The sequence below is a fragment of the Caloenas nicobarica genome, chromosome 4 (genome assembly GCF_036013445.1).
Source record: "Caloenas nicobarica isolate bCalNic1 chromosome 4, bCalNic1.hap1, whole genome shotgun sequence".
In the NCBI taxonomy this organism is placed as follows: Eukaryota; Metazoa; Chordata; class Aves; order Columbiformes; family Columbidae; genus Caloenas; species Caloenas nicobarica.
The window spans coordinates 4,732,744-4,757,841 of NC_088248.1; the positions used below are offsets into that span (position 1 = coordinate 4,732,744).

The 25,098-nt window shown below is 41.1% G+C and overlaps 1 protein-coding gene across 2 annotated transcripts in view; it reads right to left on the reverse strand.

The window, feature by feature from the left end:
* Positions 1–1,187: 1,187 nt before the first annotated feature.
* TSPAN5 (tetraspanin 5) overlaps positions 1,188–25,098 on the reverse strand; it is a 79,142-nt gene continuing 55,231 nt past the window's right edge. Inside the window, exons 2-9 of one of the 2 annotated variants that reach the window (XR_010606176.1) lie at positions 24,271–24,321; positions 13,483–13,629; positions 11,566–11,736; positions 9,956–10,081; positions 7,075–7,122; positions 6,826–6,942; positions 6,092–6,284; positions 1,188–5,977 (exon numbers count right to left, since the gene is read on the reverse strand). Coding sequence is in view for 1 of the 2 variants with exons in the window: in XM_065634655.1 (XP_065490727.1) it covers positions 6,219–6,284; positions 6,826–6,942; positions 7,075–7,122; positions 9,956–10,081; positions 11,566–11,736; positions 13,483–13,629; positions 24,271–24,321 (726 nt within the window). In the remaining variant the exon portion in view is untranslated. Of the gene's footprint in view, positions 6,285–6,825; positions 6,943–7,074; positions 7,123–9,955; positions 10,082–11,565; positions 11,737–13,482; positions 13,630–24,270; positions 24,322–25,098 lie in introns of both variants that reach the window. The other variant, XM_065634655.1, reaches the window with a different exon arrangement.

The following is a 25,098-nucleotide window of genomic DNA, read 5'->3' on the forward strand; positions in this document are numbered from 1 at the left end:
TTGCCTGCTGCCACAGCAAACAAAGCTGAAATGATGGCTGCTGCCACACTACACAGACCACAAGACCTGGTGAAGGATAATTTGTTTCAAAAGTCCTAGGAATGGTAACAGCCACAACTTCAATAAACAGTATGCAAGTCTGTTAAGAGTCCAACAGAATGCAGGCAGCCACTCCTCGCCTCCCCCTCCATCATGCAAATGGCTTATGTCACACCTACTGCATGTTATTAAGATTTAGGCAAGGCGATCGACTTTACTTCTTTTTGGTTAATTTTTATTCTTCTCTCCCCACCAAGGCCTCCACATTTGCATCCTTATTTTGCCAAGTCATTTCCATACATTCAGATAAATGTATATGCCTGAAATATGCAAAAGACTTTGCACTTTGATTTGGATATAGAGACATGCTTTTAAGTTAGTCATGGTGGTGGTTTGTGGTTGGAGATATTGGATTAGCTTGCTCTGCAGTTTTGGAAATCCTAAAGATCTATGCTTCTTCCTCCTCTGTCTAAACAAGCGTAAGATGACATTACCCATTTTTACCTGCACAATAAAACATGCCAGCTCTCACGGCTTTTGTGTAAGGACACGTTGCACTTGGAAAAGTGGAATTCCCACCACCCTTTACAAAAGTTTAATTAAGTCACAACAAATCCCCTTTGTGCTGCTCCCTGCAAAGCAGCAACTTCCCAACACTTGCGGGTCACTGGAATGGTTATGGGGAGGGCTCCAACCCCGAGCAGCAGCCACAGCAGCCTGGGGAACACCAGCAACCTGTCAGAAAGAAGCAGAGCACGTTCATTAGCCAGGGACTTCAGCAACAGGTGACAGCACACACGGGACGTCCTCATGTGGGATATGCTTTTCACGTATTAGCTTATTATCCATTTAAGGGCAGCCGCTGGCAGCGTGATAATGTGTTTTGAGACTTAATTAGAAGACAATATTCTACACTGCGTATGAGAGATTTGGGGATTTACCTCCCCTGTTAGTTTAGGGGAGGGCAGGCAGGGGGTCTTCTCCTGGAGGAATTTTGCATCAATGTTTCTTTGCACCGTTTATGTTAAGTGCTGCATCAAGAGTACACATCACAACATTGTATTTCACGCAATTTTATTTATAAAACTGTAATTATCTAACAAATTGCATATAAAATGATTTACTTCAAGTAAATACAGAATACTGCACAACTATTAAAACTATTGTATTGTCCATCATAAGTGTATTAAAACATTCCTAAAAAATGCCTCTATTAAAAACCAAAAACCCAAGAACACAAGTAGCATGATCAAGACCACTTTCAATAGCTTAAAATGAATTACCAGGAAGTTGCATTAACTCCCTAAGTAGACTCCAGTTACATCCATTGAGATCAGCATGTGATACAATACCACAGTCTAATGCTAAAGATGACAAGGAATGCATTCTGCACCTGATCTATGCTTTTCTCCTAGACTCAAGATAACCAGTCAGAAATCAGAAAACTAAAGCTCCAGTCAAACTCTACCAGGCATGCAGTTCTGTGATAGCAATACTTTCAATCGATAAGTGTACTTGGCTTTTACAATCAATTTTACAACTGATAAAAAAAGGAACAATACATTCGTATAAAAAGGAATGATACACAAAGGGTAAATATCAACACCTTGCCATCCGCCCCATGATGAACCAGAGATTCAGTTGGAACTAATCTGGAATATGTGCATCAGAGATGGGTCTGAGTCACAAAACCCAAATCCCAGTCTCCCCAGAGATCAAGGTCATATCAAGTCCATCTCTGCTATGTACACAGCATGAACACATACAGATGGAGCTTTTTATTAACACATTTATATTGCCCAGACACAAAAGGGAGCTACAGCAGTGCTGCCTGGTGCACACTAGCAGTCACAATGCTTATTTTTATACTGCATGTTAAGGGAGAGAGATTTTTTTTTTTTCCTTTTCTTCAAGTGGCAAAATTTGGTAGCTAATGGATCCATAAGGGCAGTTTTATTTTGTTTGCTTTAGACTGTTTCCTGACCAATTACTGATATCTGAAGGGAGGGACTGGAACAGGAGATGGGGAACTGGAACCTTCAGCAGTGCTCGACACCAGTTGAGATCTAATCTCCTTCCTAGGTATTTACAGAACTGCCGTTTCAATGCACCCAAAAAAGCACACACAGCAAGAAGGGAAACAGAATCGAAAATTCACAGGACAGTTTCTCTTGTAACCAACATTGTTAATCAGAATCAATTTTACCAAGGGCATCTCTAAAGTAGTAAAAACACAGACTAACGTCCAGGACAGTTCTTATAGCACCATGTTGAATCCTGCCGCAAGTGATGGCAACCTCCCGTAGCTGGCAGGGGGTGCTGACTCCGACCCTGTGTTTTACAGCCTGACGCTGCTGTAACGCCAAGCAGCAAAGGGAAGAGGCGAGGGAGGTCCTGCTGCCGCCAGAGCCCCAGGGGCTGCCCAGGGTCTCTCTCCCCTCAGCGCCCCCGGATGCCAGCACTCCCACCTCACCTGCAGCGCCAGGCAACGCCTGAGCCACCGCTCGGCTTCCCGCAGCAAACTCTCACGGTGGACACCTTCCACATCTATAATAAACACTTTCAGGGTGAAAAGCAGCCATGTGCAAGAATGGGCTAATCTGCATGCTACTATTTACATTTCAAACACTATTTACACACCAGAACTACAATGAGCATCTCTCTCAAAGGGGAGAGAAGGCGGCTTTCAGGACAGAGTACACTTGAGCTAGCATCTCCACAGCTTCAAACTCTAAGGGGCACAATCAAAATTATGGATTTTGAAGCAAAGAGATCCTACTGCTACTGAAACAGACACACAGAGACAAATCAAACATCTGTCCGTTAGGCTATTAATTAAAAAAAAAGGTTTGAACAAAGGCCCGTGAATATGGAGAGTATCTAAAAACCAGAGGAGCAAGGACTCCGATATCCTTTGGCAGGGCTCAGTGGAGAACCAGTAAATGGCTTTAAAGCCGGGGCTACTGCTGAAGCTACCAGACCTCTCATTAGCAATGCCACCATCCTGTTTCACGCTCCGCAAGGGCCATAAGCCTGACAACAAATTTCTGAACAACTACTGCACATTCATTAGGCCACCCTCTGAACTCGTACCTGCTCCACCACCACACCAGCCAGGCTCGAAATTGCCAACAAGTTATATCACCTACCACATCTTATTGCTTTAGAAAATGAGCCCAGGTATAGCCAGCAGTTGTGCTCTAGTTGCAGCTCACCTGAAGTTACTTACAAAGCTTTCTGGAAGAAAGCTTGCTTGCATTTGGCAGGCTCTGACAATAATAGATTACTTCCAGGGCCTCCCACAAGCTTTCCAAACCGGACACCTATGCTGCTGAGTAGCTGCTGATGGGGTGGGTATTTCTAGGACATCTTGCCTGATCTGTAGACAACAACAAAAAAAAAAAGTGGGATTTAAATGTGCAATATAGACAGCTAATCCTGAACATTCAGTATGTATCCATCAAACAACTGCAAAAACGAGGAAAATAAGAGCATCTCTCGAGAGTGGGGATGGATCAGCATCTGCAGCAATTAAGACAAGCTCTAGAAAAATAAGTTATTTAGTGGTTTTTATAAGAACGGTCAGTCATTCTGGGACTCAGAAGCGTTGCACATTGTGCACACACGTGCGAGCAGCGCTCACCTCGGAGCGTTCACCCTCCTCCCAGTCTGCCGCTGCCAACAGCACGTCCCGCACCCTGGAACTGGGAGAGCAGCGTGACGAACAGAAGGCCAATACAGTACAACTGCGGAAATTCAAGTAGAAGAATGAAGTTGTCTTCAGAAGCCCACAGCAGCGACAGGAGTATTTAAGATCAGTGGCAACGAGGAATGTGTCTGTAATGTAGGCTTTTTTTTTTTTTCTTTTTCTCCAAACCAAAGCACTGGGTCACAATTCGGGCTCTTGGGTGGAGCGGTTACCTCCTCGACTACGCTTCCCTGATTTTTCCACACATCATTTTGTCTCAGTGTAGCAACACTGATGTTGACGATCTGTCTGTCCTGCTGCTATTGGGCAAAACGGTGCGTCCCTTTGGGAGGAAACAAACACCAGTAACTCCTCACACTGAGGAGTGGCTAAGAAAAACGTAACACTGTGGTGAGGTGGAACTAGCTTTATTAAGGACAGCGAATTGTAATTGCTTTCAAAGGCTCTAAAAGGAAATTACTCTGAGTCACGGCTGGCCTTTAACAGCAGATACCAGAGGATAGGGAAGCTGCCTGATTCAGAGCCAGTCTGTGGGAGTGAACCAGAAGAGGATGAGGTAATGCTCAGAGAGAGGAGGACAACGGGGCTGCCTGCAGCATCCATGGAGCACCGGTGTGCCTACCACCAGCCTTCAGAGGGGAAAAAAACACCGCCAGCTAAAGCACAGAAAGGCAAAATGTGCATGGGTACGTATACTCACATGTTGAAGAGTCACAGGACCAGAAAGGACCTTAATAGGTCAGACCTGCCTTCTAGCCATCCCGCAGAACAAGGAAGCTTGGGCAGCAATGCATTCACCTCTCCTACCCCACACGCCTCATTTTAGGAAACTCACCTCAGAAAGATGCTAAGCTCTTACAAAGAGGTGCTACACACCCTTTGCCACTCTCTGAGCCAAGTAGGAGACGAGAGCTCACAGCTTTCAGGACTGGTTCTGCAGATACCGAGAAGGGTTATACAACACAGGAAATTTATACAAAGTGCAATAAAACTACCCAAGCCATGGTCAGGTTTTAAGTTCACTATTATTGGTGAAGAACAACGAATCAAAAACTCTGTGCTGGATGGAGTCCGATCTAAGTCTTCTTCCATTATTTGTGCTTTATTCCAAATTCTACTCTCTTTTGTCCGATTCAAAAGAGTCTGTCTTGGCTGATCCTAATACTTCATCCCATTGCTTCAAGAAAGCTTTTTGTTGCATTTAGAGCAACAAAGGGAGACATCTCCATAGCAAGGATTTGTTCACTGGAGGTAAGCATTTCCTCTGGCAAAAGCTGTTCTCTCCAACTTCCAAGGGGATGGAATATGATCTTTCCATTATCACATGCATTTACCAATAAATAAGTTTGAATTAGACTGTATTAAAACATATGCACAGATTTAAAGCACTGGAGTGTCACAGATTCTTACTCCACAGCTCATGCAAGTGAAAAAGAAAAAAAAAAAAGGACCAAAGCCTCAGCTAGGAACAGACCAAGGAATTACCTTAAAAGAAGTTTTGCACAAGTATATCAAAGCACTAATATTAGTGAGATCCCTAAATACATTAGGTTACACTAAATTCCAGAGAAACAAAATATTTAGCCGCAGATACATGTTTTGATTTTTTTTTAATTTAATATATAATTCATTCTTTAAATAATATTATTCACTTGGACCCAACATCCACACTGCTTTCATACATTTATACAGTTATATCCCATCCTTGCCTTAATAGACTGATGTCCTAAGGAATGGCAGCAACCAAAGGCTCTACAACCCTAGTTTGTCAAATATAAAACTCCTTTCCCTTCATAAAAGGGTGAAGAAAGATATTGATAAAATTAGGCAATTCGCCTGGCGAGCTTGCTGACTCCAACCTCGAAGTCCTACATGGAGATGGCTGGAAGCTTGCGTAAAAAAAAAAATAGTTCACTTGTTTTAAAAACAATTTCTTCTACTGTACAATAGATGCATAGAAAGTTGCTTCCTGCTTGACGGGTTTCAGCCTGTAGCTATGTTTAGCTGTGAAAACAAGGAGATTGTTCCTTTAAAGAGTGGTGAGGAGAGAGACCATCTCAGGAATATTTGGCAGCTATCGAAGAGCTCATGACACGAAGAACAAACAGCATATCCACAGACTACAACGATGCAACTCTGTCCCACTGAATACACCAATTTTAAAAAAGTGTCCACTTGTTACTCAGGATCAAGAATACAGTAGAGGTTCACGGCTCAACAGCTTTCAAACTGGTGATTTAAAACAAAAAAAAATAGCCAGTGAGCAGCAGATTTTAAATAGCCCACTCTTCACTCCCCCACCCCAAAGAAACATGAGTTCACTGCAATATCAGGAACTTATACTTGAGAGTACTTGGGAGAGAAGGCTTCCCTGGCACCCATGTCCATAAAGCTTGGTGTCGGAGCAACACACTGGAGGTTTCAGAGGGTTTCGGTTGTCCAGTGTCTTGTCGTGGTTACTTCAGCAGTTTTACCAGCTGGCTCTGACAGCCTCAATGTCACTAACCAAATTCTGGGCTAAGCATATCCCAAATATCTGGAAGAGACAACAGTTTATTCATTTGGAGCACTGGACAACTCTTTTCACACAGGCAGACTCCCTAGGTTATACAGAACTTTGACAGGAAAACAAGCAACAGAAAGTCAGAAATCACGCTAAGTGTTGGAAGAACATAAAAAAACTTCTGTAACCCCAGAATTTTTATAGTGCCACTGGTTTCCAGGAAATTGAACAGTTCTAGACTTGCTTCACAAAAGCAACTTCAAAGGCTTTTGCTGCTCCTTTAAGCACCATCAGGAACAGTAAGTTGTCTGTACAAACCGCCCCCTAATCTTTATCTAACACAGAGTGTTAGTTTTGACCTGCAGGCAGTTGAAAGGAAAAAAATGCATCCTTACAAATACAAATTAAATACTCCTTAACACAAAGAAAGCCTCACGCATTTGGCTCCCCTCACTAAAACCCAAGGATGTTATGCTTCTAAGTGCAACTGGCACTGTATACAGTTCCCCCCTCATATATTCTATTCTATCTGTTGTTCTTTTGTGTAACTCATTACAGGGAACGTAATGTTTACCTGCAGTAATGCTATCCCAATGAATATACCAGCGACTATGGTAAGATTGTCCTGCAACCATTTCTCAAACTGAGGGACACAGCCTTTAGTGTAGATAACAATCTGCTGATCGACTTCCTGCCAAGGAAAAGAGAGAAGAAAACAGAGATAATTACATTCAACTACTCCACCAGTAGAATAACCTGTTCTTGCAAGAGGGATTCAGATCCTAAAGATACCACATTAAAAAAAAAAAAAAAATATGCTTACTGGTTTTTGCCTTGCATCATAGCCACACTGAGTATTAATAACATCTTCCTAGGAAAGACAGAAGAGAGGCAATCAGTGAAGTGTCTCCCAAACACCCTCTCCCAGCTTCCCAAAGTTGGTCCTATATGTAAATAAGGCAATAGCCCTAACCTTGGTCACCATTTTGCTTTTTAAAAACCTCTTACTCTTCCATTCAGTGCTATTAATTATTTGCAACAAACAAAAGCACACAGTCGAAAATTATTTCCAGCTCTCACGGCAGCAAGCTGGGAAAACCAGCCCTCCACCTGGGTGAACTCCATGTTCCAGATGCGAGCATTCAGAAGTCAAAGTAAAGAGATTAGAGACCATCTCTTTTAAGTACAAGAACCTTCTGCTGAAAAGGTTTTGTCTATAGTGCAAAATATGCCAAGACTACTGTTAATATTTTCAGGATTCAGTCTGCAGCGTCAAGAGTTGAGAAGGGGCAGTTCTGTCACAGAAGCTGCAAGTTCTTACTGAGGGTGTCTGCAGAAATACACACAGTACCTGGTTGCTTTCCAAAAACTACGGAGAAAAAATAAGAGATGGGATAATGTGTTCTTACTGCCTGTTCTTTCTTACAGCAGCTCGATAGTAATGGGAAAGGAGATTATTTTCCTATTGCCTCTGCTTTAGTACTCCCAAAGCACAGGTAATGAAATGAGCTACGCCAGACTTTTCCTGCTGAACAAGTGCCACCCACTGGAAGCTGAAGCTGCCTTTACTCTGTATACAGAGTTATTTCACGGCAATAAAATGAAGCAACTACTTTGGTGACAGCCACAATGGCAGCAAAATAGTAAGTTACTGACTTGTATAACAACAGCGAGCAGAAGGAGGAACTACTCAAGGAAGTGGAAAAAAAAAAAAAAATCAGCCGATCTTAGCCAGGTGTAATGAACAGCAAAATTTAATCAAATTGTGGGAAGTGAGAAAGGCAGCAGGCAGAGAAATAGATTTTAAATGGCAAACTGCAAAAGGTATCTCCTCCTATCAGCAGTTAAAGTTTCTTTCTCTATATGTTTCCTCACTTGGAGCAGGTACATCAACAGGTCACATCCCACCAGTTGCCCAAGTTGGATTCCCTCAATGGACCTTTAAGATTTGAGCAATATGTATCTTTTAATGAGATAAATGCTTCTGTTCCAGGATCTAAAATATAACAGTGCCACGCACTTCAAGGCTGTAGGACCAGATCCGATTCCAACAGAGGGATTTTAAGCTTTCCTCTTTGTACTGAATGCCTACTTGCTTTATCATCAGTGTCTTTTGCCTTTAGCCTTGGAATTTGTTAACCAAAAGAAAGCATGAAGAATGAAATGTAAACAAATCAAATTTTCTAGGCCTTCCCTGTACAGGAATTTGAAACGTTTCAACCTGCTAAACTACAGCAAAATAAACTATAGTCATCTAAACTTGTTTTAAAAGAGAATTATTTTGGTCTACCTCTTAGCACTTCCTGATTCAAGCTAAACTAAAGGCTAAACTAAAACTAAGTCCTGTTCAATAAAGCATTCACATAACCTCCTGCATCACTCCAACACAGCATCCTAATTCCAAAAGCAACGAATTTGCTCTCTCACAGAATAAATGTGTGTTTATCACCGCAACTGAACCAGTCACAGCTTGGTTACAATTATATCCATCTAATATTTTTAGAAATATTGTTAATTTTAGTATTTATTTTAAAGACAATTAAGCATGCTGCTTCCCTACAATGAATGAGGCTTATCTTCAAATTTCTGGTTACTGCATCACCCCCTAAGAAACTGCATAAACATATACATACAGAGGGAGAGAGAACTTTAGCGTGGATTATGTATTTACAGGATTACCGTGTACTGCTGGTGTTGGTTCGGTTTTATAACAACTATATTTTTAAAACTGGGTTGTGATGACCTCTTTGTGTAGGTGGGTGGGCAGATAAGCAAACAGTAGGGGGCACGCTAACCATAATGTAATGCTTGAGCATTTCCGTTTTGTTTTAACATTTTATTAAAACATTTTTTTAAGCTCCGTGGAAGTCACGTATGCAGTGTTAGCCACCTAACAGCTTCCATGCGCACACCCATCCCTATTCCAAGCCTTTCACTGTCAGTGAACTGCTTCGCTACACTTCTCCCTTCATTCTTGATCATGTCTGTACCTGTAATACATAGCTCCAACATTTTATGCTTGATGATCCAGACTATAACTATTTTAAAAGATATGAAAATTTACAAAAAAGCTGTTCCCTCAAACAACTTCTGAACTTTCAAGTCCGATCTCAGGTGACTGTAGGACAAGCAGTAATTTTAAAAGGAAAAAAGAGCATGTAAATATGTCCATACCCAACTCGAGATTCTAACAGTTCTTCAGGCACAGACTCACTCACTACTGTACCAAGCACAAACTGGGTCAAACTGGCTGCAACCTGTGGGCACTGCAGCAAATAATGAGTAAAATACCTGCTTTATAGCGTCTGATCTCAGAGCTGCTGGTTTTTAAGGCAGAGAATGTAATATCCTGATGATGTTCAATTGAAAGCTTCAACTTCACTCAACTTCACCTTCAACTCACTAAGGGCTTCTGCTTTTTATACTTGCTAAAATTAATATGTATGTTCAGCCAAGTCCACAGTTCTTTCATTCTAATGAAAAGCAGCAAACAGCATAGAACGAAGACTTAAGTTAGCTCAGGCTTTTTCCAACTGCAGAAAATTTAGTGGTTAAGATGAGCTGCAAGTACAAAAAACCACAGGTTGGTGAGAAGGTAATGATCACGCATGACTTCCAGGGGAAAAAAAAAAAAAAAAATCTGATATAGAGTGATTTCAAATTGGAACACCAGACCCATCCTATCCCTCTTGACTGTCACTTACGGCAGGGTCTTTAGTGCAGCAAGAGAACGGCACGCCACAGCGCTCTCGACTCGCATTGGAATCTGTGCAATTGAAGTAAATATTAAGGTTCCAGTCATCAGCTCCAAAAGCCCCACAGCACTGCCACTAGAACAAAGAAAGAGAGATGCTTGACTATCAGAAGAAACAAATCTCAGCATTAGTAACATGCATTATCATTGCCAGTCTCCTTCTAGCTTTCAAAATGAAATCTGAGATTCCCTCTGGTTTCATTGAAGCTGGCTTGGTTTGGGGTTTTTGGTTGGTTGGTTTGGTTTGTTTGTATTTGTTTTCGTTTAAGACCATTCCAGACTAAGTTTTTCCAAACTAAGTTGTTCCAAACTTATCACGTGATTAAATTTGTCTTCACACCCTGCAATGCTGCTCTCTGGAGAGAAACCCATGGAGTGAGCTGATAAGCCTACACAACACCACAGAGTTGCACAAGCCTAACAAGTTCAGACCCCAGGGATACTATAGAGTAGCTTGCTCTCCAGACTCACGCTGTCCCTGACTTATCTGCTAAGGCTGCTAATCCAGCTAGGAGGGCAAGTTTTACGCAGTGCCTGCAAAACCGGACTGTAGCTTTTGGTTGCATCCAAGTGGCCCACTGCTTTCAGACTGTGCTGATCTCTGGCCTTCTCCCAACTGGACAAGATTAAAACTAGTGCAAGGATCCACATCCTGTTCCCTACTCAATTGTCTTTTTTTCCCCCCAAGGCATATAGAAGCAAGTGAAACATTAAATGGCATTATTTTAATTGCAGAATGTATGAAAAGTAATAAACATTATTTCAACCAACACTTAAGCCTGCACAGGGCCAAATTCAAAGAGGAGTTCGTCTACACAGGACGGAGTGCTGGAAAAATAACTTGTGTGCAAAAGTCAGTGCAAGACTCTCTCATACACACTGAACAAGTGTGTGCAGCTCTGGCTTCACCCTTTCCTCCAAAGTGCAGATGTAGCGTCACTTAGAGATTTCCTGTGAGAACTCCGAGTTGCCCACTTCATTAGGCTAATTGCATTAAACCTACTTAAAAAGAAAGAACCCTGTTTCACTCAGACAAGCTAAACATCTCGGCCACACTGCAGTGTGGTGTAGTACCTCTAAAACTACACCAACATTCATCTCAGAACCAAATTAAGCTTTGAAAAGGATTTTTTTAAAAACACACGTGATAGCTCCTGCAATAAATGATTTTGAACATCCCTCCCCCCAGGAACCCTAAAATATCTTCATACACATACAGAATACGCTCCACAAAACCCCAGAACTGAGCATAAGACACTGAGAGTTCACTCGCAGATTTGACACACTATCTCAAAGTCTTCAAGAATAAGTCTCCACAACTCTCCACCTTGGTTTGCTCAGTAACACATCAACAAGCGGGCCAGTTTTCACAGGTGATGTGTGTTTATATAAGTTCTGTAAAGAGAAATATCCATATATATATACGCACATACATATTCGAAATTATTATATGCTAGGATATTTCTGTTGTTCCTTGAAGAAACCAAACAGATAGGAAGTAAAGAGTAGGTATTTCTCTAAAGTAAGCTTTACAAAAAAATAAACGTAGTCCAAACTTACATATTCCTGTGTGAAGTCTATGAGGTTTTGCAAATCAATGTCATCTCGGTATGCTCTGATGTTGTTGTTTATAAAGAAATACAGCTGGTCCTTTATCCAGTCTTTGAAAACAAATGCTAAAACACCAGCAGTGAGCTCCAAGAAGAAAATAATTCCAAGAAACACAGAAAACTATGAAGAAAAAGGTTAAAGTTATTTTGCTTTATAACCACTTATTTTTCAAGGCTCACAATTATGTCCACTGTGAGGGCTTTATCTGTCTTAGTGCAAGTTCAAGCTATTCCAGCACACAGGAAATTTTAAATTAAAAATATGCCATTTTTAATTAGAGCTGTAGTACAGGAATCTTAATTCTATTCTAACAATAAAAATGCCAATGAATTCAAACTTGGGACATTCCACTGGGACCTTCAAAGAGGTCCAAGAGAATTGACTGTAAATTTCAACTGAGTTCACTATTCACCACCTGCAGGGCCCCCTGAAAACTCATCTTAAATTTCTATGTAGGCACTTCTATTTTCAAAAGCATAAACAATCAATAGTGCCAGCGAAACGCTTTTTAAGTGACTTTTTCTTTAGATACCCTCACTGGTAAAGCTTTGCCTAAGCAGACAAAGCAAAAATTGGTAACAGCAGAAATTAATTAATGACTGAGTCAGAGCAGAATGTCTATGGAATGACTCACATCCACATTAAAACCAAATGAGGCTGCTATGATTAATGCAAATGCAATGGATGCCAAAGGCATTACTAATGATCTGCCACTTTCTCTAAGCATCTCCACCGAGCCTACACTTTTAAACCGCACAGGGGTCCTCATACACTGGAAGTCCATCCCTTTTGCAACTGTGCCTTTGAGTTTCATTTTAATATGCTCTCTGTGTTTGTTCAGATGCATTTTTAATTTCTCCTGCAGCTGCTGTATAGGAAGCTATTTCTGGTACAGCAGATGGGTTCATTTTAGGCAAGCTAAGAGAAGCATGGAAGAGGAGAAAAAAGTGTTACAATAGCTGCCCTGCCTCTTTTTTTCTTTTTAAGCAAGACAAGAAAGAACAAGCTACAACTATTCCAAGCTGCTTTTTAAATGCCTCAAGAACTGTAACTCTCAACTGCCTCCTCCCCTTATACAACATGTCTGGGAGAGCCAAATAATGTCACTTGAAGGCAGTTGTTTCACTGGAAGCCTTTTCATGTATACATTAAAAGTTATAGTTATGAAGACACTACTACTACCCAGGCTGTGCCCACCTCTGGAAGCTGGGGGGTGGAGGAAAGAATCTTGAATTCTTATTATAATTTTTGAATTTATTTAAAACCGACATTATACTGTTACCCATACCTTCAAAGCTCACAGGAGGAAGGCTTTCAAAAAACAGAACCAGGCTACTCAGCTAAAGGAGTTTTGAATACTGGGGTATGTTTGTCCCGGGCACATTCTTCTCCCTTTCTCCCTCTCAGGCCCCAACGCTGACATGAAGCAATGAAGCCCTTTCAAATTAGCTAAACAGTCCAGAACTGAGGGTTATCAGCAAACAACCCCTCCTAACAGTCCTATCTCCTCTGTACCATGAGGGGCATTTGCACAGCAGAAATCACACGGGTCACATTCAGCCGTGTATCTACATTACTCCTATCTCGTGGGCAGCTTGTTAGGACTTAAAAGTGCAATATGCAGATTTTTAGCAAAAATTTCTCTCTTTGCATGACAGCAAAGAAAAATGTTAGGCTATATCCATACAAAAAGCAACAGTTCCATGTTATGATTCTTACCGTCAATAGTTTAAAACCAGAAAAAAGAAAACAAACAAACAAACAACCAACCACAGAACAAAGCAGTAAGCACTAGAGACTGGAGAACTGTAAAGTGTTAACAGTTCAGCAAAAGTGTTTCACAGAACACTTGCAATGGCTACTTACAAATTTGAGAAGAAAGGTATTTTCTCGCAGAGCTCCAATGCATCCTGCAAATCCCAAAATGAACATAACTCCTCCTACCACTAGGAAGAGCCAAACTGGATCAAAGCCTCCCAGGTCGGTGATGGAGGAGATATTGGACAGCACTCCCTGGGAAGAAACAATGCCAAGGGATGACAAGTTTATTCAGCTTTAAGTTGTAAAAATTCTGCTTGCATTTTTCTTTTCTAAAAAGGTAGGAGACTACAGCAAATAAATGTTCTACAGCACAGCAAGAAAACACAATTAAGAAAATCTTGGCATTCAAAAAGAGATAAAAATGGCAATTATGTACAAAATTTCTGAATCAATATGTGGAATGAACAACAAAATGTGCTTCTAGAGTCCTCTATGAGAAACCCACAGGGCATTTTGCTGTTTCTATAGCTCTGAGAATTAGTCTGCCGGAAAGTCAGAATCGATATTTTAACAGAACCTAATCGTATCACCACGCCAAGATGCATTTTAGGTATCATATACATTGTTTATGTAAGCACACAGTTACACATCTTATGATAGAAAAAGCAGTCAATAGCAAGATCATCACCTTGAATTTAGCGCTTGTGCTCAGTATTTACAACAACTGACAGAAATTAGAAGTGAGCTCCTAGATTGCAGCATCTTACAACAGTCAATTTTACACATAATTTTGACAAACTAGATACCCGGCCAATTCAACTTCAGCCATCTACAGTGCCAAAACCTCATTACACAAAGTATAGCTACTGGCTAATCAGTCAGCTGGAAAAATTTGAAAATAACGTTAAGTCTCTTAGCAGGACATAAGACAGTTTAAGGGCTTGTCTTGGGAGACTGTTTCCACTACCAGGTTAGAATTCTCATACGGTAAACCACACAGCATGACAGTCAGCACAGTCTGCTTGTAAACCATTGCCCCCTTAGAAGCAGAGCTTGGGTTGCAATGCCAGCAATCCTGAGAAACTATTTTATTTTTTTTGAACACATTTTAACCAGAGTTTGGCTGATGTCGAACAGATGGAACCTATCAAGAAGCAAGTACGAAGTCTTCCTTATTCCAGTGCATTTGCACAGGAACAGTTACAGTTTCCTAAAGCCTTCTGGCAACAAAAAAGCTGAAGTATCACTATTTCTTCCTTCACCTCCCCAGCGCTGTAAGTCAACACAAAGGACACTGCTCGAGCTGACATTTCGCTGTGAGTATCCTCAAAGAATCCTGAACCGGGCTGAGTGCACTGGACTCCTGCTTTCCCTAACAACTCCCGAATGAAGGTGCGGCTTGAAGAGCTACAACATAGACCTTTACCTCGACAGCTCCTTACTTGCAAATTTATTAACTTCTTCATCCTTTTCCTTTTCCCTGTTCACATCCCCTTTGCTTCTATGAAATAGTCCCAAAACAACAATAATTTTGAAGTTATCATAATTTCCAAAAGTTGTCAGTAATGACTGTTCACAACTGTGGCTTAAGACCTGTGATTGTTTCGGGGTTTTTTTTCATTCTCACTTTGGACCACCCAGAACACAAGAATAGTCACGTAACCAATATCACTAATACAGTACCCCACACAGTCTGCAACCACTTCCAGTTTCCCAAGTACAACTGGCACTGAGCGAGTAGTAAACAAAGACTCTATTCAAAGCTTTTCAATTCTGCACACAACAACAGACCAGATAAAATGCACACATGAATTTCTCCAACGCACACAGCAAGGTGCCTTAGAAAAGGCCAGCATGCTAAAAGCAAAAGTAAAACCTGACTACAACCCAGTTCTAAAGTACGAACAAGAAACCAACAGCGTGGATTACATTCTTAAACCAGATTCCTCTCCCTCCTACTACAGGAGGCTATTGTCTGACAGAGAGGGATGACTAAATAAATCATATTTAGTCCTTTCCTCCTACGTTACATATAGTACTAGTATTGTTGTCATTCATTAAGACAACAAAAATAGATGTAAGGCACGATATAACAGAATGCTGTTCAGGCCAGTATTGCTATTCTATCACAGCAGACCAGTTGGTACATCCCTTTTCCTAACCAAGTAGTGACGACATGGTACAAGCTGGGCTGAAATGATCACTTATCTGTCACTAACACTTTAATCACCTGGCGTGAAAGCCTCCCGCTACTTTGGCTTCATTACATTTGCCATAGAAAAGAAATCAAAGCCATAACATTCTAGCTAAGAGTAACACGCCAAATAAACTGTATAATCCAATAACACTCGGACCTTTGAAAAAGTCATGGCCTCGGCCATACACAAGTCAGGAAACATGAGCTCTCCTTCAAGAGAAAAAGACCGCTACAATAACTCATTCACAAAGTTCAAGTTCTTTCTGCATTTCCCCTCTGTGCCTGTATGGTTACCATAAGATGAGGAGAAATCCTGCCTTAAAGCAAACACTATTCATTTCTTTTAACATTAGCTGATTTTGGAATTCATGGTCTGTAGTGTAGTAGAGTGAGTAAACAGTCACCAGAGAAAGGATGTTGCCTTTGTATTACAATTATTTTACTTCAAAAAAAATCCAAGAAGGATGAACAGTCATTAAGTCTCTCTTCATAAGGCAATTTATCCTCCTTTAAAACAAAACACACACAGCAAGTTACTATGTTTAATCAAGTTCTTCCATATGAAAGTAACAAAATTCAAACGAAAGAAGAAACTCAACTGAAATTCAGCTCACTTTGTGGACAGTGCTCTTAGAGAATCTAGTTACATTATAAAGAACTGTTCGTCAGGAGAAATATACCACTTTGCATTTTGTCACACTCCCATTAAAGTCAATAACCATAAGATTTAGTGAATCGGTTGCATATTGTCTTTCTGATCGTGTCCTTTCCCACCTCACTTGATTTTCTCAGCACCCCGGCATGCCGCACGTTGGCCAGTCACCCAGCAAAAGTCACTCATCTCATCTCTGGTCTCCTCCTGGCTCCAGTTCCCCAGGGTTGCCATGATCTGACCTGTACTGAATTAGACCAACACGGGCTTTATCTGCCATTGCTTGCCATCCTTGGAAAGCACCTTTATGTGCATCTTTTACCAGTCTACATATGGCAATCATAAGCCTAGCTTGGATAAACCCCAAATAATACATCCTGACAGCGCAAAGCACATACTGTGTCATTCTCGTTTGTACTCTGTGCGCCCTCTGCATATGAATCCCGAGTTATCAGTATTCTGGAGAGACATCTCAGGATACACAATTTTGAGAGAGGCTTTGACAACAAACCAACAGCTAGCAGCAGGAATGACAAATAGAGACAATGTGCTCTGGTTACAGCCAGAGAGGCACTGAGGTATCCGACAGAAGATTGCTGCTTGCTGCTGAAACATGGTTTTCCAGTCTTGTTTTTTTCAGGACACTTATAAATAAGCTCTCCAAAGACACAGCAAGGCAATATTTTAAAGAAAAGCATATTTTGCTTCTAGCAGCAGGGCAATGACTGGGGAATATTATCTCGCTTTGTGGTGCTAAGAAGAACTAAGCATACAGTCCTATAGGCATACACTTTTCCTATCCACCACAGCATTTAGTAATTTTGGCTGTAATGGCCACTTCTGGCTAAAGTTTGGCAGAGATGTACAAATGCCTGGCAGCGAACAGTTCCATCTTCATCCCGTCTTTACCCAAAAGCAGAAGGGAATGTTTCCAGAGGTGCTTGTGCAGAGGATCAGGAATCTCATTCTAACACTGCATCCTCCAGTGACACACTCCAAATCGTCAAGCTGACCAGTCAGACACAGAACAGACAGTGACTGTTTGTCAACTGATCTCTTGCATCAACACCAGACCTAAACAAACCACCTGTAAACCCTTTAAAGTCAGGCTTTCTACAAATTTTTCTCAGCAACACTACTGCAGTAGTCCACTCCAATCTTTATTGTCAAATAGTTGCAAGTACTTCCGATGCTTTAGCATCCAAAAGGAGGAAAAGAGGAAAATTTTTTTCCCCTAAACCCATGTTCTCATTTGGGAAGTATGGTTCTTTTTCTGGGATACATACACATCACTTCCTTTGTAGTTTAGGCATGCGCGTAATCTTTATTTGGCAGTAAATACTTTGTGCAAAGCTACGTACTCTAATACTTTTCTTCTCACGATGGCATAAATCCAGGGTTGTGCTGTAGTCCCACAAGGAGAGCCAGTAGGACATGTTCCCTGGCTGATCTCCAGCTCATCTGTTTGCTCTGTTCCCCCACCCTCAATTGCCTGCTGTACATTACTGCGTCCAGGATATTTAAATTTTTAATCCACCACGAGTCAGAACTTGTTTGGGGCAGTGAAGCAACACAAGTATCAGCCATAATTGAAATAAAATCAATAATGGTGAAGTTACAAAAAAAGTTCCTTTATTTGTGAAGTGTACTTCACTTCAGTCACTAGGATACAATGAGGTAGGCATGGAACAGGAAAGACTGACCTCGTATTCCTACCCCACCCTAAATTCAGGAGAATATGTCAAGTGAAACAGTAGGGTCTGCTCTTTTCTCCAACAAAAGGGTGGAGGGGAAGAGCACTGGTGGTGCCTTCCATCACACCAAGGAACATGAGACAACCAAGCCAGGCCTGCCAGAAGCTCATGCAGGACTGGAACCTCCTCCTTACGGTATGTGAGGCAGCAAAACAGTCTGAGAGATGCCCGAATCCAGTGACAGACCATCTGTTGTCACGCTGTTTTCTTCCCATGGCCAGAGCCCTCCAGTCTACAACCTGGATCTCATGCATAGCTCAAGAGGGAACAAGGCAAAGGAAAAACGCTGGTCTTGCAGAGAGTAACTCGAGAAAGCCCCTCCTGATGCTATAGCTGCACGACTGTTTGCCTTTATCCCATCAATAAAGAATAAGGAAGCAACAGTCACTCAGAAAAGCAATTAGGGCGCACCCCTCACCCCTTCTCCACCATGTAACTCTTGAAGAGCACTAGGACAACTTGTACTGTTTCCAGAAAGCGCACTCTGACTGCAGCTCCCACCTTTGGTGCACGCCTACGTTAGCATTTCGGGTCAAATCCCGGAGTCCATTTAAAGGCGTCACGCACAACTTCGGTTCACACCAGGGAACAGTTCCAGAGCACACAGACTAGATTACTTACAAATGAAGATGTGCCTCTGGAACATAACTCATACTCCAACGACTAGCAGGTAATTCAGTCCATAAGACCACACTAAAAGCACACTGAAGAGAACTTAAACCTTTCAAAACCTGTAGAATGGGTTTTCAACACCTGCTCTCCTATTGGTCCACACTATCTGCATTTAGCAAACAGCATTTGCATGCTGAACCCATAAAGTGACTTTATTGTCCCAGAATGTGTAGATGCCAGCACAGACACCTTGGTTGGAGCAGCGCCTCGGTGCTGGCACATCTATACAATCTGATAGTGTTCCTGGTTCCCAATGGGGCCAAACAGATGGGCGGCACAAGCGCATTAACAAACTAGCGAGATTTCCGGACCATCTGTGGTTGCGGTTAGCGTAGAGAATCCACTGCCATGCTCAAGTCCCAGAAACGTTCCCAGAAGTTTGCTAGATAGTTGCTTCTCTCTCAAACAGCTGATTTCACAGGCACAGTAGCACATGCAGGGCCAGAGAGAACAGCTCCAAGAGAAAACACTCAAGGCAGCAGCAATTTTGAAAAGCTGATGCAGTAACGAAAAGTCATCTTGAGTCAGAGACAACTTAGGAGAATCATCATCCTAGTGAACAAAGAGGTGATACACTGTCAAAGTATATGGAATTTGGCCCATGGGAGTGGATGTAAAAGAAGAGGACTCAACACAACAGTCCCCACGACAAACAACGTTCCTGAGCGCCATTAAAAAGTAAAAAGAAACAACCAACACCAGGAGGATGGGGAAAGAAAAAAAAAAAAAAAATCAGCTACTTTTTTTTTCCCCCCATTTCCTCCAGCACAGGAAAAAAACCGCTGCAGAATCCCATTACTGAGGGGACAAAAAAAGCAGACGGTCAGAAAAATATTCAGCAATACAAGATCTTCTGAAACATTTATTTTTTGCAAACAGAGGATTAGCCTTTCACCAAGCTCATCTGCAGGACTTAGAATCACTGGCAACCGGGAACACATGAGGGTGATGGGAAGTAAAAGTATTTCCAAATGCAGGATTTTAAAATGGAAAAGTGTCTTTCTACTTTGTTAGTCATAAAATCCATGCAGTTTCTCCACGCTGTGCATCTGAATGAGCATTGGGAACAGAACAATAGTCATTGAAACATGCCAAATTAATTCCACTCCAGAATTTTGTCTCTGCTAGCAAGAAACTAGGTGGGGGATGTTTACAAATCTTACTTCATTTTTGTTGAGTTTGCATTTTCCACAGCAAACGGCAATAGCAGCAGAACTTCATTTTTCAAGGGTCTAGTGAAGAACCGGTCTGGTTTTATTTTCACGACAAAGCAGTGTTCAATAAGTGAATAACCGGTATAAATACAGGCAAGATACCGATTTTTACATTTTTCAGGATTAATAGTCACAAGGTGTTGGAACACTAGTGTCCTGGTTTCGGCTGGAACAGAGTTTTACCTTTTTTCTGATTCTCTGCCCCATCCCACTGAGGGCGAATGAACAAACAGCTGCATGGTGTTTAGCTGCCTATGGCGTTAAAGCACAACAACTAGAAAAAAGATCTTTAGATAATCTTTACATACTGAGATTTAAATTCAATGTAATAGTGAATATTAGTATCCATTTCTCTCCTCTACAGTCCTGTAAAATCCACACACAGAGTCCCGGCTTAGAAGCAAGACCTACACTTCGGGTATCCCTCGGTCAATAAGGACCCGCACGGTTTCCTTGTCAGCAATTGTTTTTAAAATAACTGTGTGATAGACATGTGTGCACAGCAATTATGTACTGGTGTATCACTCCCTCTTGATGTCTGCCACTCACTGGGACAGTAAAAGAAGCGAGAATTTTTTCCTGAAAACAACTGCAGTTTTCATTTCAGGTCAAGGAGAGACGGACTTGGTCTAACAAATTGTGACAGTTTCTGTGCAGGGAGTTTAGCTTGTCCCAGAACACCAAAGCAGGCCTAAATCACCTTACATCAGTATGTAAAAGTCCAGCTCAGAACTTGAGATCAAGATTTAAAGCTCATGTTAGCCAAGAATACTGTGCTGGCACACAGAGGTACCATACGGGTACTCCAAACTGCGCACAACTTGACTTCTGAGCTGGAGTGTCTTCTAGTGACACTGATTTAAGAAGAAAGCCTAGAAACCAAACTTATGCACATAATCAACCTCTTCCACTTCTCCTTATACATGACAGTCGACCTTATACACTAAGTCTAATTGACAAATTTCGCAAGGATCTGCAGAATTTTTTTCCCCACTTTAGTATCTCTGTCTTTGCTACCTCCTACTTAAAGGATACCCCAAAACCACAGTTCTTTCCTTCTAAAAACTCCCTCTCCGTGGACAGTCTTACAAGGTCTCAGAAGACATAAGAGCAATTCATCACTCAGTCTCATTACTCTTTAATATAAATCTTCTGGAGACAGTGAAAGAATCAGGACGCTCACTTTCCAAGTCCCTACTGGCATCATACCATAAACACTCCCAATGAGCCTTAAGACCACATTATCTAATATATAGAACCAAGGAGGGAAACAGACATTTTGTACAAGTCTAGTTTATTTTTTAAAAGTCAACAGAAGAAATTACTTGAAGTGGTTAAAAAAATAGCCAGTGAAATATAAACATTTTCCCTCTGCTGCTGAGCAAAGGTCATATAAGTTGCTTGGGCTTGGTAGACTCTTTATACATTAACAATGTTCACGCCGTTGTTGGGGCAGGGAGGAGCTGTGTGAAAATCAGCTGCCATGGATGAACTTTTTAATGGTATGAGCCCAAGTCTAGCATGCCTGAAAACACTGCGAGATTGTGAGCTATATCATGCATCCATGTATAGATAGCTTTATTCATCCTCCGAGCTTACTGCACCCACCCCGCACCCCAGCTCTCTTCCAGGTTCATGACTCAGAATGCTAATTGCTCAGTTGTTGTTTAGGGCTGGCTGACTGGCTGTCAAGCCAATTCTATTGCCTATTTGACAAATGAGCTCTTTTGCCCCCTGCAAAGGCCGTAAAGAAGGTCACAAGTCTGTATACTGTGCTTTTTTTCTTCTTTACAACAAAGTTGAAAGGGAAGAATTCAAGCCAATTTAGGGAAAAAAAAAAAAAAAAAGAGAGAGAAACTAGCCACCAAACCCACAAATCTACCCCAAAGTGGTTTTTAGCCAGCAGCTAACTGCACTCCTGTAAAATCTGGATTATTTCTTTACATCCAGCATTTTTAATGTGACCTAGCGCGTTATCCTTTTATCTTAAAAACATTCTGTGAAGCAGTAAAAGTATACACAAGTTGATGGCCAGGTTATAAAAATTACACAGCTGGATATAAAGCCCCACAACTCAAGGCAGAAGTAAATCAAAATCCTCCCCACCACCAAATCAGTTTACAGTAGAGGAGTCCTTCGGAAGACCCAATCCTGGGGGAAAAAAAAAAAAACATTCAAACTTCTGTTCACACCTTATGCAATTGCAGCACCAAGTTCAGCTTTGACAAAGACTTAGTTCATTGGGACAGCAAGAGTCTTCGAAGAACGGCTGAGGTTCGAAGGGGCCTCAGAGGTCACTTGGTCACCTAGACCTGGCTGCCTGGGGCCACGTCCACACTGCTTTTGAATATCCATAAAGAAGGAGACTCCACATCTTCTCTAGGCAAACCGTACCAGTGCTCAGTCACCTTCACACGTTAAAAAAAAAAGTTTCCAGATGTTCAGAGAAAGGTCTCAACCAGGCTTGACACGTGGCCATTTTTCCATAATTCCTGCTACAAAAATCAGGTCTGTCTGTGCTCAAGAGCTCTGCAGTTCAGCTATACCTATACGGCATGAACTGAAACAGTCCACACTAAGCACCACAGGATACAACACTTAGAAAAGCTGGGGAGAGATGCTCATTTTCAAGGAAAGACCTGTGCTTTAAAACAAGAAATAGGGGTTTTTTTTAAATTTCTATAGAAAAACCTACTACATACGAAGCCTGAGCTAATGCATATTAAACTGCTCTAGGTGGTTTTATTTGCTTGTCTTAACAACATGGTATTTTCTTCCACTTTCAGGATCTGATGACAAATGGTTTAAGATGACTTGATAACGGATGTCCAAACCTCAAGTAAAAACACGAGCTTTGGCTTCCAGCTATTAGCAATTCTGAATTGAATACATTTTTCCTAGGAAGGTTCCCTCCCAAACAGAAAATAGGCAGAGCCTAACAAACCATTATTCTGCCAGAACACCCTCTAGCTGTAAGACTGGTATATTTTAGACTTCAAAAACGAGACTATAGCTGTTTTCCCTTCACCTGCTCATTCCTTCTAAAGAGGAAGCATTTGTATTACCTACTGAAATGATACAAAAATGTTAAAATCTCTTCTAGAAAGCCATTCCAAAATAAAGTTCTTCTCTGGGGCTTAGACATAGGTATAAGCTCTGTGAGTATGCTAAGAGTGTTAAATAAAACTCATTTTTACATTTTTATGAAGGAAAAAAAAAAAATCACAGCAACTCTTCCCAAGTCTATTCAAGCCATCCAACATGAGTATCATGAGGAATGTAAACATACGATCATATAGGGGTGTACACAGTGTGAGTTAATTAATATCGCATTACTATTTGTAATTATCTACATTCAAGGTACATGCAAAGAGCAATTAGAATCTAAGTTACCAAATCACTTCTGCAAAGCAAAATTTGTCCTGAATTTTTAAGTGGCAAAACTCCAGTGCTTCCAATGTGTTATTTGTTCTGCTGCAACTGCCAGTTATTATGCCTTAAGTGAACATCTATTTGTAACTTACCCAGTGTTTTCTATTAAAAGGAAAAATATTATGTAACTGAATATCATAGTACGATCACTATCAGCGGGTTTTATTATGTTCAATCTTTCAAACAAAGAAGAAAAGCAAACTCTGGCTTTAGTGTTAGCTTTTGTCTTTTAGCAAGTCAAACCCTTCATCCAGTAACCCAACACATACTGACTTGTTTTGTATATTATGTCTCGATATTTCATTGTCTGTCAACTTTTGCAGCAAAACAAACTAAAAATTAGGCTCTGGTTCACCATGTTTTCTCTTTCCCTGCCCTCCTTTCTTCCCATTTCCAAGTTGATTTTACAGCCTTGCAACAGAGAGCGTTCCAGTAGACAGTTTTATTTGCACAAGAAAAACAGTTATTCTACCTCAGGTTTGGCTCAGATTTTGGGGTTCATTTTGGTTTGGGTTTGGTTCTTGGTTGCGGTTTTTGTTGTTGTTGTTTAAGAAGAAGAGCAATTAGCACGTTATATGAAGGCAAAGCCAAGGAGGCTTATTTTGAGCAAGCTGGCTCTCTGACACTTGCGGGCTCCCGCTCCATTCCTGGGACACGTGCGGCAGAGACGCACGGCAAATACTGCCTTCAGTTCTAGTATCTAAGCTGCAGTTGGAGCGCGCATGGATTTGAATGGTTATTTTATGGATAAGTGTCAGCTGTGACTTCTTGCCAACGTACTCTTGGGAAAGATGCCAAGGATCTTCCTCCAGGTGAGCTGAGCCAAGGTTTTATTTGGGAGAGAAGCCTGATTTTGTTTCAGCAGAAACTGTGTGTGGACACAAAATGTGCAGCATATTCTTTTTCTGACAAAATATTGGAATAATACAGAGAAAGAGGAAAACATGGAGCTTGGTGCTATGTTCAACTTACCTTTTCATTCCATGCCCACAATCCAATCCCAAGAAATGCTATGCCAAGGAACTAAAAGAAAAAAAATAAAAATATATCAGAGCAGGAACAATAAATTTATAGATTTTTTTAAAAAAAACCCCCACACATATTGACTCGTCCTCTCTGTTGCGTAATCAATTTTATCAGGACTGTGGGGGCTTACTGAGATTTTTTAAATATATATGTGGTGGTTTATTTTACAACTCAACCATTGTAACTGGAAGAATATAAAACCTGTGCAGCTCATTCAGGGATATTCCACATAGGAATAGTAGGTGCAAAAACCATCACTTTCTCAGCATCAAGCAAGGAAGGTTCTTTTTGAGTTTGTCAGACTCAAAGCAAACTCTACAGTCAAGCAACACGTTATTTTACTGTGGTAATATTACCACCTGCACAAACAGCTGTCCTCACAGCTCTCTCCCAGTGCGAGAAAGTCATTAAAACAAAGTCCCAAACACACATGTACTATCAGTTTTAGCAACGTTGTCCACAGAAACACAGAAAGCTGTTTAAATATAATAGAACCCATTATTTCGGGGTGGGGGAAGTAAAAATAATATTGGTTTTAAGAATAAGAATTTTTTACAATCCTGAAGACAACATTTTATAACCTTTGCAATACTGAATGTTTCTGGATTTTGTAAAGGAAGTTACAGTCCCTTTCTCCTCCAAAGGACTCAAAAGCACCAAACTTGAAAGACAATATCTTTCCACCATGATGGAAAAGGGAATAACATCTGTGATTTTGTTATATCCCTATATTCTCCATTCCACTGAATAAGTTAGTGTGTCACTTCCCTTCAA